We start from the raw sequence: 15,897 nt of genomic DNA, 5'->3' as shown, positions 1-15,897 counted from the left end.
GATAACTAAATAGGAGTGGAAAGTGTTAAACTTTTGGTGCACTTATGAGGATGCACCGATGCACTTTTCCAAAGAACATAAATGAGCAGTGCTAGAAATCTGCAATTACATATCAGCTGAATTCCAAAAACAACCCCTAATAATTGTGCTGCCCCACTTCAGTGGTTTTTAATGTGTTAGTCTGTAGATTATTTTTAGCTTCCATCATTACATCTTCAGGCAATCGGAAAACGAACACTTTGGCATTACTGCATCATGAGAGACTTTGGGCCGTACAGAACTGCTGCTTACAAAGGCTCTAGGCAGCAGCAGCATGTCAGTCATGTACATTTTAATATTTAATGTACCCCGAGTCTGTCACCATAACACCATCCTCAATAGGTTCACTGTATGAAAAAGACAGTGTTTATCTGCTGCCTTCAAAGGTATTGACAGAGCAGAAGAGGATAAAAATAGATTAATGGTCATGAATGTTCTCATCAGTGGTGATCTGCTTACTGTGAATGGGCAGTTAGTGGCTCGTTCCTCACCTCAATTGAGAGCTATCATCTTTCTCAAGTGCCCTTTTCTTCACTTTGAATTAAATGGGTTAGGAATTGCCATGTATTAAGATAAAGTATTTTTTGTAATGATTGTGAAATTCTGCTGAGGTTGTTACAAACCTGTGAATTTTCAGACATTTGAAAGCTGCAAGGGCAGTTCACAGTATTGACTTTAATGAGAACAAGACAATTTTTTACACAACAGTTCTTTGCTTTGGTGTTCTGTAAATCAACTCTTCTGAAGCCATTTGAAATGCTCAGCTCTTTTTTTTCCCCTCTCTAGTTGACTTTATATGTTTCCTTAGCTGTATTTCGTTTAACAGCTCCTAACGAGATGAAGCCCTTTCATTCCCAGGCTGGATATCACTTTACATAGGACCTTCCAGTATGACATCCATGTTACTTTCTGCATTTGGGATGAATGGCAGGAAAATAATGCTCTCATTTTCATAGTACACCAAACTTTGCTTTGTTTTTTTGGTACAGTTTGTTATTCCACAATGATACGAGGAGTTTTCTGGTTTTTTATCAGTAACTCTTTTAAATTCCCGTGAAATTACAGATGGTTTTGCGACCGCTTCCATTACTTTTTAGTAAGTTAAAACTAAAATTGTGGCCTGTTCTAGGAACAAGTAAATATTGCCTACACATTTGAGTTCATCTGTTATTTGTATGATTTGGATAATGGTATGTGCTGCAGCTTTACAAAGGTTTCTTTTTGTGTTTTGCTCTGATTGATTATTTCAGCTTGTCAGTATAGGTTCCCAGTATGGCTGTGGCCGGGCCCAGCAGTCAGAGTATCTGCTGATAGTGTCACGGGAAGTGAAAGGGGAAGAGAGATGCTTCCAGAAATGCTGCAGTGAGGTGTGTCACGCTGTTCCTTTTGCCCTCACACTGATATGCTTGGCCTCCTCGCGTTTCTGCTGCTTTCAAATAATTCCACTTTATTCCTGGGTGTACAACACATAGCAGTTTGTATGTGTTTGTGACTGGCTTTTATTTATATTCACAGTCTTTCATTGCATTTTATCAATGTTCATATTGGGTTTTTTTGTTTGTTTGTTTTTTGGTGGTTTTTTTTTGTTTGTTTGTTTTGTTTTAAACAAAGAAATGTTTATTCAGACTTGAGTTAAATGAAGGTTTTTCTTAAGAATTCTTATCTTCTCAATAGGTAATTTTTTTCCCTCAAATCTTCCTCCAAAGTTAACTGCTTTTGACCTGTACTTGTTAGGTAAAAGTCATGCAATTCGAATACTGGGAGTCTTGTAAATAACAGCTTTGAATTTGCTGATTTCAGACAGGGACGTACTTTTCTGTGTTAATCATTCTTCCAAGCCAACTATATTTCATCTGCATAATAATGAGTTACCTTTTGAGTTTCAAGTCCTCTATTTGTGGTAACTCCAAATGTGACTGGTTATTAGGTGGATAAAATATATTCAAACTGGAACAATAAATAACATGTTTATTCAGAAATAATTAACATGGAGAGACAAACATAACCAGCAGTTTGTTTTAAAGCTTGTGTTGGGAAGAAGGAATATCTTGGGATCTCTTTGGTGTTTTTTTTTTCTTTTTTTTCCCCTAGGGAAAGCTTTTTGAGAAGCTAATGAATAGTGGCAGTGTCTCATGTACTTTCTGGGCTGTCTCATCCTTCCCGCTCCCCTTATTCTCGAGTCACTGCTTTTTTAATCTCTGTGCTACTTCCCAGTGTTCCAGAGTTTGGGAGGGATTTGTTTTGCTAGCCAGTAGCACAGGAGGCAGATCCCAGCTCTCTACATAGCTGCACTTTGTTTCAGAGTCTTATGTGAACTGATCTGAGGACCTGGTGTTCTGCAGAATTTTTCATCAGTGAAACACTTGGAGTACTTTTTCTGTTCCTTGATTTATAATATATATGTTAGTCAGTCTAAAACTATAGTCTAGTATAACATCATAAAATAGTATGACAGTGAAGTGAGCGGAATCTTGCCTATTACATGGTCACTTGGCCTTGCAATCCTTGATTTCAAACCTGGACTGCTGCCTGGGTATATTCAGGAATCTACTTTCAAGGTGCTGAGCAATGTCTGTTTCTTAGAGTTGCACAGGTAACTTTTGGAATGTGGAATTAATGCACTAGGTTTGCAGGCTTTCCAGAAATGAGTAGGAAATAGGATGCTAGAGATGCGTGGAGTATAGCACCATGACATTATTCATACGTTCATGTCGTGGAGAGCTCAAAGGAAAAAAAACGAGGATTAGTTGAAGACATAAAGAACTGCTTGTAGGAGTATAGCACACTGGAGTTTTGAAGCACTTGTCTTTAATATTACAAAACAAACTTTGTCTTGAAATGCACTGGCTATTTAATAATGGCAAAATATCATCTATACCTATTGCAGTGAACAGCTTCAATATTGTCCAACCAGCTAATGAGCAGTCAGTCTGCCACATCTCCTAAAGACACTGATGTGTAAAAGGTCATCTAATTTGAATTATGAAGCATTAGTGGGAATTTAAGTAGCTATCAACTGAGGAACTGTCAGCCTAGTTGAATCAGGATTGAGGATTTGGGTGATGTTTGCATCTTTTATCGTGTCTGTCAGAGAGATCGTTTATTACTGTTGTGTGTCAATGAGTAAAGTAGTAATTTTTTCTTCTGATAGGATCATTTCAGCTGTTGTCGTAGCTTATCTAATATCAAGTTCTTGTCATTTTGCTTAAAGAAAAACTGACTAAATGCTGATGAAATCATATACTTAAATATTATTCATTTCTCTTCATAACAAGTTAATTGTTTATGGCTTTATTTAAACATGTACCCAGCTTTTTGAATGTGTTCTGATCTGCAAGTGAGTTGAACGTACTGTTTAAGATTCAAGAATAACTGAGGTAGTTGTCTTATTTGTATTATATAGTTCTTAATTGATACATAATGCATAGACCAAACTCTGTACCACTTCAGCAGGCTTAGAGCCAACTCAACAGCTTTTTTTTTTTCCTAAAGATCTGTACGTGATTTTTTTTGCTGATAAGAACAAGGATCAACAAATTGTATTCATGAAGAAGGTCCGAGTTATCTTTCCAGCTTTTCAGTGTACTTGCTTAGTCCATTTGGGGCAACAAGGCAACTTTAGGGATTTTATGATTCTATCTCGCAAAAATATAATCTGGTGCAGACAGAAAAGTGTGACTTAACCTCTCCAGGTAAATGGTGCCCTTGGATTCTAATGAGGGTGTATTGGTGCTACTAAAGAGGCTTAGAGTTTCTAACTTCATTAAATGCTTTTGTGAAAAAGTGTCTTGATCACACTATTTTTTGATCAGCCTGTGTTCATTACTGACCACATGTGTATTGTCAGAAGTAATCATAGGAGTCAGGGGACAGAAGGAGAGGAAGGACTTCTGCTGATAACACCCAGTGTAGGTAAAGTAAGTTTAGTTTGAGAGTATTGAATTTTGACTGCCAATTCTGTACCGTTCAAATCTTTTACAACACTGATGGCCAGACTGCTATGAGGCTGTCAAATACCAACGTGTTTCTGAGTCTTGTGCACACTCTGATTATGTGGCAGTTCAACTTGCCTGCAGTTCTGCTTCAAATGGGAAGGAGAATGGCTTTCAGTTCTCCTTCCTTTCCCCTCCTTTAAAAGAGAGGCCTTGAAGACAGCCTTGCTGTAGCTCTTAGCACGACACAGAAGGAGTAGAAGCCAAGCCTGGTAGAGAGGGATGTAAACCTGATATTAGGCATGCTGTAATACCATCAGGGTCCAAAAACTCTATTATTGCCTAGGCCTGGCCAGTAGTTTCATTCTGCAGAGATGCAGTCTGATGCTTTTATGGACTCTGGCTTTGTCAATCTGTGGATGCTCTTGCTTGGCTGTCTTACCAGAGCGCTGGAACATCCGAATATCTATCTCCCCTCTCTCCTTAAAATTTCTCCTCAGATGGAAGCTGCTTTTAACCATGGTCTGTCTTTCACTTTTGTTAGGGGAGTCATGTCTTAAGCACAGATTCTGGACCAAGGTTTCACCTTGGTTTCATCTTCCCTACTCTAAAAAGTCTTACTCTCTGGTGCTCTGCCAGACTGATGGAGATACATTTGTTTTTAGACAAATAACCACAGTTTTTCAAGTGTTGTTCATTTAAGAAAAACAAGTCAAACCTTTTTGTGGAGCTATTACCAGGATGATTTAATGATATAATAGAGTCTGAGGGATAGGGCAGCCTTATTACATGTCTGTGGTGGTTTGGCAGTTAGATGCAATATAGTTTTGGTAATGGAATTTAGATATAGTGTTTCTAAAACAGTTTGATTTTTAGGTGCTTGATCTGTGTCAGTAATTATAGCACCATACATTACCTTGTGGTGGCTTTGAAATAAATCTTTTTTTAAAAATGAACCAGCTTCATCAGAATTGATTCTGGCTGGGAAAGGCAGGCTGTGTAAAGCTTCTAGCATTAGGCAGGTGTACTGTGTGTAAGGTAAGATAAGGTGTATGAAACTTATGCCATTTGATAAATATGTTGTATATGAGGTAATATTGATGTTTAGCACATCCTTCGTTCTCAGTAAATTGTAATTTAACATTTAATATCAAGACTTGTAGAAGCTTATAAATCATTTCATTATACACTGCTTCCACCTATAGTCCTTCCTAGAATGTACTTCCTTGCAGCAGTACACACGTATTTCAGACGTTAATCGTAGCATCCCAACATGCTGTATCTTGCTGTTTTCCAGTCAAGGACAAATTTTAATGCTGTCCACTCAGAAGATGTTTTAGTAGAAGTGCTGTTATCCTTAGTGAAGTGGTAGTTATCCTTCCTGGCTAAAGTGCTTCCTGCATGCAGCCATTTATGTGCTAAATTGTGCTGCGTTAAGACACAACATACAAATTTGTAAAAATTAACTTTGGAGGATGGGAATGTTTCCATTAAATAACAGAAACAGGGAACGGGCTGCTTTTCCTCTGGCCTAACTCTGTAGCCTTTTGTTTGACAATAAAATCATAATTGTACGCCATTAATTCTGTAAATGTTCAAAAAGAAAAGCTATGTTTATCTTACCATCAGAGTGTCAGTGTATTTGTCAACATCAAAATGTATTTGCATTGAAATGGAGACTTATGCTTCAGGCACAGCCATCAGTGTGAAGAGTGAGGAGTGCGAAGCTGTGGGATTTGTTTTACATAGAAATGCAGGTGATTTTTTCTTTCTTTCATCTTTCAGCTGGTCAGTATCGGTTCTTCCTATAACTATGGCAATGAAGATCAGGCTGAATTTCTGTGTGTTGTCTCAAAGGAATTGCATAACACTCCCTATGGCACAACCAGCGAACCCAGTGAAAAAGCAAAGGTAAGTTACTATATGTTGGAGAAAAGAGGTAGTGTCAGCACAGCATAGGCTTTGCTAAGTAATGCAAGGCATACCTTTCTTCTGGACAGTTCTTTACTTGACTTTTGTTCCCCTCCTTCAAGGAAGTAGTGATTCCTGTTCATTGTACAGGAGAGTGTAAATGGCAGAGTCAGCAGTATCTGTTACACCAGATAGCTGCTATGAATGGAATATCTGTACTGTTCCTGATGCTTGCCCTGTTTGTTGAGTACTGACAGATGTTTACTGTTCACAGTTGAGAATCTGCATTTTATTTTCTTTTGCATTTGAATAATTCCTTATTCTTTCAGTAACTCAGTTGAAAAATGTTCTTGCTTGAGTTCAACTGAAGAAATCTTACTATCAAGAACGGGAATTTTAATATGGCATCTCTGAGAAACGGTGCAACACATTAAAAAATGAAGATGCTTGATAGCTTATTATTTACATGTTTCCCTCCAGCTCTCCTTCCTCTCTATAACCAGTTTTATAAAAGGGTTGCAGTGGGCACAATATCCAGGCATTTTCATCTGTTGTCTTTCAGAGTTTGTACAAAGGAAAAATGTAAAGAGGCAACTGTGTAGTAAGAAGGCAATGAGTTGTGTGGACACATGTTATTCTGTGCATATTAGATGTTTTTATCATGGTGCAGTTGCTTTGTGAGAGAAGTGACTATAGATAAACTGAGTACTTCTGTCGCTGGCTTAAAAGCTTTTCATGTGGTATTTTTAAATGGGAGATGGTAAAACATCACTGATTGCTTTTTCAAGAATTATCTTTAAGGTAAATAAATCTTGAAATAATGCTGAAAAGCAATCCGGATCTTTGGCGTTGTGGCCCCAAATAGGCTGAACCTCTCTACTTTCTGTGTTATGTAACTTCGTTTTGCTGTTACATATATGGAGACGTTTTTGTAAATTACATTTTAAAAGTACTCCAAGCTTTATTTATATTTATTTAGTGAAATTATTGATTTCTGCTATTTTGTCTCTGTTGAGATAAAACTTCCAGAGAGTTCTAAGGGATTAACATAATCAAGTTCTGCTTTTGTCAGAATGCTTCAGGAAAACTTAAAGAGTCGGAAAAGAGGAGTGTGGCAATAGTTTAGGCTGGGATATGTGCCTGGAATGAAAAGTGGAATTCTTGAGCCTGATGTACATCTTCATAAGAATTTGTGGTACGTACTCAGGGAACTTCAGAAGTTGCCAGAGTTACATTGCATCCTTCACATAGTAGAAAATATACAAACTGAAACTGTCAAACTGAACTGTCAAAACCCGAATAGATAAACTTGTTCAGGGCATGGTTCAACTGCTGTACAATTAGTAGCTCTGAGAGATGCTAAATCTTAGACTTCTCTTTTTAAATACTTCTTGGATATCATTTCAGAGATGAGAACAGAGCATAACTCGACCAGGACATGGTATGAGAATTATTGCTCATTTTTATTTGAAGATATAAACATTCGCTCCTTTTGTCCTGGAAGAGTTGAGCTGTTGCTAGCAATAAATGGCAATACTTGAATAATCCTTTTTATTTATTTTTATGCTATATATCTTATAGGTGGATGTTTGGTCAGGGTGTGAGGGGCGGAATTCCTTTTTGGCTGGGAGGTTTCTAACTGTGCTGTTGAGAAATTTGGACCGGACCTTGGGAGCTGTTGTCTCAGCAGTTCCCTGCTTAGCCAGCTTTAAACTTCCAGTCTGTGGTTTGTTCAGTAACATCTGAGTTGGTCCTCAGGAAGTTCATCTGATTGAAATGAGGGCATCCAGTGATATATATGGAGTGAGGTGATCACATCCTGAGGCTGACTTTTAGAAACTATGAGAAAGTCTTCCTAACTATTACTTCTACAACACACTGGGTTAGAGAAAGCAAAAAAAAAAAAAAAAAAAGTAATGTTTTGTGACAGGCATTTCAATTTTAATTAACAGGAGTGAACTTTCAAAATAGAAGAAGCATTTTCTGATACTCTGTGTAATCAAGTGTCACCTCATTCCTTCTTAGAGATGTTTGATGGAAAACAGCTTGCATAGATAGGTTGGAACAGAGAAATATTAGCAATTAAAATCTTGAAATGTGTGATTCCACCACTCTCACTATGAGTGATCTATGCAAACTTTACTGCCTCTCAAACCATACTTCACTTCACTACATGTTGATGAACCTCTAGCTTGTACAAAGCATAAAACATTGTTTTGTTGATGTAACGTATAGAAAGATAATTGAAAATGTGCTGTGCTGTGAAGCATTAGTGGTTAATAAGTACAAAAATGATCAGTCCTGTAGTGTATATTTTCCACTGAGTAGTAATTTTAGCATGATTTTGCCATTGGTGTTTTTAAGGAAGAAATGGCTGGTCAAATTGCAGTAAAAAACAAAAATGACCAACAAAACTGTGTAACAGGTAGCAAGATGCCAGTCTTAGGGTGTATTTAAGCACCTGCTTTTCTTAGTTCTTGTCAGTAGTTGACTTTTTTGCAGCCTTCTACTGTGGCTGAGGGGGGGAATTTAACCCCATTTGGAACATTGACTTAGATTGTTTCAGGTAGCTTTGACATTACTGTAAGATAGGCTGTGTTCCCACAAGCACTTTGCTCTTTCAGTTTATTTACCTGTAATGACTAAAGCCTCTTCATAACATCTACATCCAAAATTTGATTTTCAAGTGCTATCCCTCTCCATCTGTGGAGAAGCTAAGGTACCATCTTCAGGTTATTTAAATTTTCTGTGCGCTTAAGGTCCCCGTTATTATACTGTGTGCCGCTGTTGACTTCTGTCTGCAGACATTTTGGACATTTGGGAGAGGACATTTTCATGAAATCCGTAGTGTTCCTGCTTGAAATTGTCTGCTGCCATGCTTCCTTATGAAGAGTGGGGGTCCCAAATAAAAGTAAATTAGTGCCATTCTCCAATGCTTCAAGTCTAAGTGGACTGTACTTTGTTGCAGCTCTGACTCACTTGCAATCTTTTCTTTTCCTTTCCTTTCTCTATACTTGCTGCATGCTGCATGCCACTCAGAGTGAAGATGAAGAAACGGATTACGATATGAATGACTCAGATTAAATATAAATGTCATGGTGAGCACTGGCTGCCGTAGGATTTTACCCAGATGCTTTTCTGCCCCACCGATTCCTGTCCCCAGTAGTGCTATCCTTTGGCTGGTCCTAGTGGTGTATTTGTTCGTGATTATAGCTGTGGCATGGTTAGCAGAAGCAGAATACCTGTTCTGTATGTTGGCTCTTTGACAAAATAATGAATGTGGCTGTTATCAGCTGTAGTATGATGATATCCTTTAAAGGTATGCTAAGAGAAAAAGTGCTTCATATAGATTGTATGGGACAATGCTCTAGGACCAAAATTGGTTTTGACATCTTTTCTGTTAATTACTTTTTATGTGTAGGGGCATCTGATACAGACTTGCAGACTAAATTTTCAGTGAACACCTGATCTGGCATTACATGTATAAACTTAACTGAAGTACAGCATAGCCAAAATATCTGGTAATTTTGAAACTAAATGTTTTTGAATCAAGACTGCTGCTGAGGTGGGCTTGGTAAAAGATCCTGTTTTTACAAAATGGCTGCAAGGAATGGATCAAATCTGAAGCTTTGTTGAAAAAAAGTAAATTGGTCCTCTGATGGAATTGAATGCTGGATTCTTAAGCTACCCAGGAGACAGAAAGTCTCTTAAGATGCTATTGCATCTGCAGCAGATCTATTCTGAGTGGGAGGAAATAGGTCTTGCATTCTAGTTATCTCAGAAGCTGTCACACTCAGGCCCTTAGAAACTGAGTTTATTCAGCATTCCTGAGAGTACCTGGAGGAAAAACAGAATAGAAGCATGAAAAGCAGGAAAATTCTGAACACATCAGATTTGATGAGTAAGGACCAAGGAGCATTATGAATGCAAGTCTCTGTTTAGCTCATGTTCTTGCATGTTTAGATCATGTTCTTGCATGAAAGCTTTCTGCTCTAGATATACTCCTCAGTCCTAGCTACCAGAAGTTAGAAGATCTGCCACAACCATTTTCAAATGTTAGTTGCCTCTGCTATGGTTGAGGTGTCTTCTCTCGGCATTATTGCCCAGATAGCCACCATCTCATTAGCATCTTATTTTCAGAAGAAAAGGAGGAAATTCAGATTGCAGAACAGAGTCAGTCATCCTTTGAGCAATTAGTAAGTAAGCCCAATTTTGGTATCATTCTTGATAATTGAAATTCAAATTCAATTCAAATTTCTTTCCTTCTTTGGACAAAATCACTGTGCCGTGACTATAGAAGATCCTCCTTCACCCAGCTGCTAAACAGAGGTGGATGGAGCACCTCTCTCTTGAGAGCCTGCAATCAGAAATCACTTTCTCTTTAGTAAAAGTAGGGGTTACCAGAAAAGCATGAAGCAAAGCATGTTAAAATATTTTCTGATCTGATGGAATTTTCTACTTTGTGTTGGATTTACTGTCTCAACAAGGTGTGCCAAGTTGAACAGCCAGATCTGGGGTAGCTTTATCTTACTGTATGTGTTCTTGAAGTTACAGAAAGTAGTTCTATCTCTATTAAATAAACGTCAGAGTATTTTTTAAAGAAAGAATAAACTCAAATGTTGTACTTTAGATGGGAAACGTTCACAAAATGAATAGATGCAGTAATGTTTTCTAATTGCACAGGTGCTTGTTTCAGCAGTGTTTTTGGCCTCATTGGCTAGAATTGCTGCATCAGACTATTATCCACCACGGGGGCTTCTGTTCCGATACATTGTTCTTAGCTACAATCGACTGCAAGTACTAAAGGAAAGAGATTAGGTATTAAGCATATATCCAATTAACCCCTGATATATTTCTGCAGCTTCCAGTAAGCTTTTTGTTTGTTTGTGTTTGGCTTCAAGGCCTGTCTCTTCCTTGCAGAACAAACACATTTGTATCTTTCCTACAATTCAATGTGAAATGCGTTTTGTTTAGTACACACAGTAAATTATTCCTCCTGAAATAGGCTGTGTTTGCATCAGAACGTATCAGAGCCCATCAGAAACATCTTTCTGTATGGAAATGTATTGAAGATCCTGCATTGTCATCTGTTTTCCTAATGAAATAATACTGTGTGACTTTGAAATGAAACAGAATTTTGTAACCGCAAAGTGGGACACCGCCGGGATTTCAGTGAGCAAGTGGTGAAGTGGATTTAGAAAAACAAAAATGATTTGTTTTTTAATTTTGAAGTTAACATTCAACTGTCTCTGAAGGAGGGGTGGTGGAGTCTTTCTGAACTCTAGTGCTAAAAAAACGTCCCATGAAGTTGTGCAAAGCAGGCAAGACCCCACTTGACTGGGGAATTGGACTAAATGATCTTTTAGGGTCTTGTAAAACTCGAACTCAGACAATTCTGTAGTTCTGTGACTGTAGTCACTGTGAAAAAGACATATTGGGCCTGATGACTGATAGAGGCTGGTATGTTCAATTGTCAACATTCAAACAATATTTAAAAGAAACCAAATACCTAGACTTTTTCATCTGAAACCATGCATGGAATTGGCATGCTGTGTTATAAGTGGTTGCCAATTTTTACCCAACAGGCACAGAGCTGTCAAATTCTGTGAATTGTTTGGGGTAGAATGTGTTACTGAGTTATTGGCGTGATATTTGTTATAATATGAGATTAAATTCAAATCATCATAGAAAGAAATTATATATTGAAGACAGCCATGCTGTTGTTCCCAATGCTGTGCCTTTGCTTTCTTTCAGTGTTTGAAATCAAGAGCCATTTCCAGCACTTAGGAAACACACAACAATTAAGAAAAAATGAAGTATCATTAGAGATAGTTTAACTTTCAGATGAGCACTGTTAAATATTTGTGCTCAGTACTTCTGAAGCTCTACTTAGTAGGTTTTTTTTACCTCAGTCATGACTGGTTCTGTGTTTGCTTGAAGGCTCCTCTGTGGAACTAGGCATCCTTAGAGCTGACCTGGTTACTGCTGTTTGCCACTCAGGTTAGAGCAGCAATGTGAGAAATGTTGTTGCCTGGAGTCAGTCCTAAAATGTGGATCCTTCCTTCACTGGAGGTGCTGAAGAGAATCTAAATAGAGAAGGAAAAAAGTGATAGTCAAATGCAAATGGGATACATAACCTTTGTGTTGCTAGATGTTATATACAACATTTCCCAGAGTTTTCAAGGACAGATTTTTTTTTTTCTGTTAGACTTCAGCCCCTGTATTTGATACCACCTTTTAAAGTGAATATTAAACGAACCAACTGCTTTAAGGAAAAAAATAATCATTTTACTCATGGTAATGGGAATCTCAGTTCTGTAGTAACAGCTGCGATTTGTGAGAAGTACATTCCTGCTCATGAGGTCAAAAGCTGCAGTGCTTCTCAGTTCCTTGTCTTGGATCATTCAAAAGATATCAATGGACAAAGTCGTGTGTGAGAATTGCGGTGTCCTGTCTCTGTAGAAGCAGTTTTCCTGTGGCCTAGGATGCTTACTTAACTTGTGAGAACTTGCAGGAGCAAACAATATTCATGTAAAAATATATAAAAATTGCTGTCATAAAGTAGTATTTATTTTCCTATAGCTGGCCTGTCCAGCTGATGAGCTTTATATTTCTGAACAGCATAGTAAGTATCTGTGAAGAAATGTCATTGGTTACGTGTAGTTCATGCAAAATATCAAGTCTGGACATCTGTTTCAAATGAAGATTAGATTCTTGCCAACTTGTATTCTTGGTCTTTGAAAGCTGTCTGCATCATCTCACCCACTGTGTCATTTTGCACATTTTGAATTGCTAATTCATGTTTTCAGAGGATGTAGTTTGCAGCTGAAACTTCCAAGAGTTGAGGACGTTTTTCTACAGTGGCAAAAAATTAAGATTACATCCTAATTTTCAATTAAGTATCTGAGTTCATTTACCATACTAAGTAAATTTAGATCAGTGGTGAGACTGAAATGGTTTTCTTCTTATATCTCCCAACCCTTAAGCTTTGACTATATTAATCAGACTCTGTTACTAGTAGTGATGTACATGTGTTTTCACAATGTTTGACAGTAAATATGATATGTATTAATCTTTTTTTTTTTTTTTCCAATCTTAAAGCACAGGTTTCAGGAAGGTCCTTGAACCAGCTTCTTAAAAAATTGATATTGGTTATTTGAAGTAGTCATTATGTTGTTCTTTGTCCTCCATTCTATAGGAATGACATTGCATGGATTTTCATTCACGGAGTTTTTATTTGCCTCTTTCAGATTTTGCAAGAACGAGGATCCAGGATGTGAAGGCAGTATTGAAGGGTGAAGTTTTTTCTTGTTTATTCCAAGATGCAGTGAGTTGTCACATTGAAGAGTCTTGGCTGCAAAAGAAAAAAATCTGATTTAGACAATTTTCTGTTGATCTGGGTTCAACCATTTTTGCCTATAAGCTGGTGTCAACTGGCTTAATGCATTGTAAGATTACTTAATGGGAATAGATGGTGTGGGAGTGTGTTTTAAGTTTTGGTTGTAGTGCATGGTTGTACTCTCTTATGGGCTATCCAACACTGGCCATCTGAAAAGAAATAACCACGCACTCATATTTTCCTCTGAGACATGTAGCACTTAATGCTTGGTGCTGGATGACCCAATGTTGATCAGTTAGCAGAAATTTTCCTACTAATAATTATAAACATTTAAAAGACAATGCAATTGGTGCTACACACACACACACACACACACGTTACAGCCCACAAACGCAAATATTTGGGCCTATATTGTTTCAGAATCAGTGACAGCATCAGTGACAGCCCCAGCTGACTGTCTCACACTGCACATTCCTTATGGCACTGCAACATATTCTATTAGGTAAGAACAGCCTAGGAGATCAACTGAAACTAGCACGTAAAAAGTTATACAACAAAGGTTTTCTTTAAAGGAAGGTTTGTATATATTGACTGGGTTTATAGCGTACGTTAATACCCAAAGGGAAGACTATACTCAGAGAAAATGGCCTTCGTCTGAGTCATTCTTGATGTTCCTTCTGACAAAACAGTCTCCTCCTGTAAAAGTCACGCTCCAGTCTTAGACAGATGTTTGGAAGGGGAATCGAAATTCACTTAAGATGAACAACAGAAAATTTTGTTTCTTTTGAGATGTTAGTATTCATATCTGTGCTTGTACTTCTAAGATTCCTGTAAGTATTGCTAACAGTGGATTATGGTGGAGATTTTTCAAGAGCTGGAGATTATAGAAATTGGGCTGGCTGGTCCTTGATCAATGTCTCTGTGACTGGGATAGAAATCAGTGTTGAGCATGAACACGAGCTTGTGCAATTGAAACTTCTTGAAATATTGAAAAACCAGACATTCAAGATAACCATAATCAGTCTTTCTGTACTGTTGCAACTATGCAGTTAAAGAACACTTTGAAAACATCTGGTTCAGCTTGATTGATTTGTGTCCTGGAGGAAGGCTAATACACAAGACTGGAGCTTTTTAGTACACTATGTTTTGAGAAAAATCTTTCACGTCTTCAAAACACTTAATGATATTGACAGTATAAAACCCAGCTACGTTGACACATGTAGCTGAAAGCAGTGGAAGGAAGTTTCAAAAAGTTATGAAATTGTTTTGAATTCTAGAGACATTTGTTTTAATTCTCAGTAACTTCAGGATTTATGCGCATACTCTAGGTAATCCTTTACATGAATGCCTGATTATCAAGCACCTAAGGCCTACCCTTTTTTTCTAAAAAAAAAAAAAAAAAAGAAAAAAAAGAAAACAAAAACAACCAAAAAAGACTTACTATACATTGATAAAAGTTTGGCAGAATTTGTAAAAAAACAAACAAACAAAAAAACATTTCTACTAAGCTGGTTAAACAGTGAGCTAAACGTTTTGTTCATGCATCTAATGCTTGAAAGGGTTTGTAATGCATTTTGCCACTTGGACGTGGTCTGCACTGAAAGCTGCTGGCCCCTCCACAACAATACACACAATGTTTGTCTTTTTTAAAGATGTTCAAAATGAATTGAATTTGCTAAACATGTAATTGTGTAGGGGAAAATGTTTATACTTTTATACTTTTTTAGGCACCCATATTTTATCAGCTTAAATTTAGCGCCCAAGGTTCCCCTAAATAGTAACAGATTATCTTGTGTATCTGAAAATAAGCCTAACTATTGTCTGTGTTATCTACATATTAAAGCATTTCCTCCGCTGCAGTAGTCACTGTGTTTTTAAACAGCATGACTCCACCATATTCTCTGAGCTCCCCAGCTCATGGAATTGCAGCTGACCAGGTTTTCTTGACGAGCTTTACAGAGCACTGTGGCATTGGCGCACGCGTATTCTAATGCCCAAAATATCCGCGTAATAATCCTTCTAAATCTGCACTTCCTTTGTCTCTTATTTAACCCTCAAAAGACAGAGTATTTTATTTCACAAGGTGAGACCTTCAAGAATGGCAGCAGCAAAGCATAAGTAACAAACTGAGCCAGTCGAACAAACTCAGAGTACGGAAAAGGGTTGGTTTTTTTTTCCTAAGTATGTTTTTTCTCTGGATTTTTTTCAGTTTTAAAACATGCTTTTATGTTGAGATTACCTGCTCTCCAGTTTACATTGTATCCCTGTTGTAGCAAATTTGGGGAAAATGGTGGTTAATCATTTTGCACTTTGTTTCCGATACCTCATGGAGATTTTAAGGAAAAAAAAAAAGAAAAAAAAAAAGGCAGGTACCTTATAAATTATTTTATATGTGCTATTGCTTGAGAACACCTGAACTACCTACTTTCCTGTTCTTGCTGTTGTTGATTTTTTTTGTGAACATCTGAGGCTTTCAGATAGATGGAAGTGCAATCATGTGCCTTTTTCAAGGCATTAAGAATCAATCCCTAAAGAAGGTTTTTATTTGACTCTTGTAATTTCAAGTACAGGGCGGGTTTTTTTTTCATTAGAGTCCAATCTACATCATGTTTTTACAATTGCTTCATAATTTAACATCTTGCAGGATGAGATTACGTACGGACTTCATTTAAACCG

The 15,897-nt window shown here is 37.4% G+C and overlaps 1 protein-coding gene across 1 annotated transcript in view; it reads left to right on the top strand.

Annotated features, from left to right (window-relative positions):
• PDPK1 (3-phosphoinositide dependent protein kinase 1) overlaps positions 1-13,162 on the top strand; it is a gene marked incomplete at both ends in the record, with an annotated part of 47,651 nt that extends 34,489 nt beyond the window's left edge. The window contains 3 exons of the mRNA XM_079543091.1: positions 1,290-1,406; positions 5,757-5,882; positions 13,133-13,162. Coding sequence (XP_079399217.1) covers positions 1,290-1,406; positions 5,757-5,882; positions 13,133-13,162 — 273 coding nt within the window. The remainder of the gene's footprint in view (positions 1-1,289; positions 1,407-5,756; positions 5,883-13,132) is intronic.
• Between the last annotated feature and the right edge of the window lie 2,735 nt (positions 13,163-15,897).

This window comes from Tetrao urogallus (genome assembly GCF_951394365.1).
Source record: "Tetrao urogallus genome assembly, chromosome: 15".
In the NCBI taxonomy this organism is placed as follows: Eukaryota; Metazoa; Chordata; class Aves; order Galliformes; family Phasianidae; genus Tetrao; species Tetrao urogallus.
This window is presented reverse-complemented; position numbering and strand designations above follow the sequence as displayed.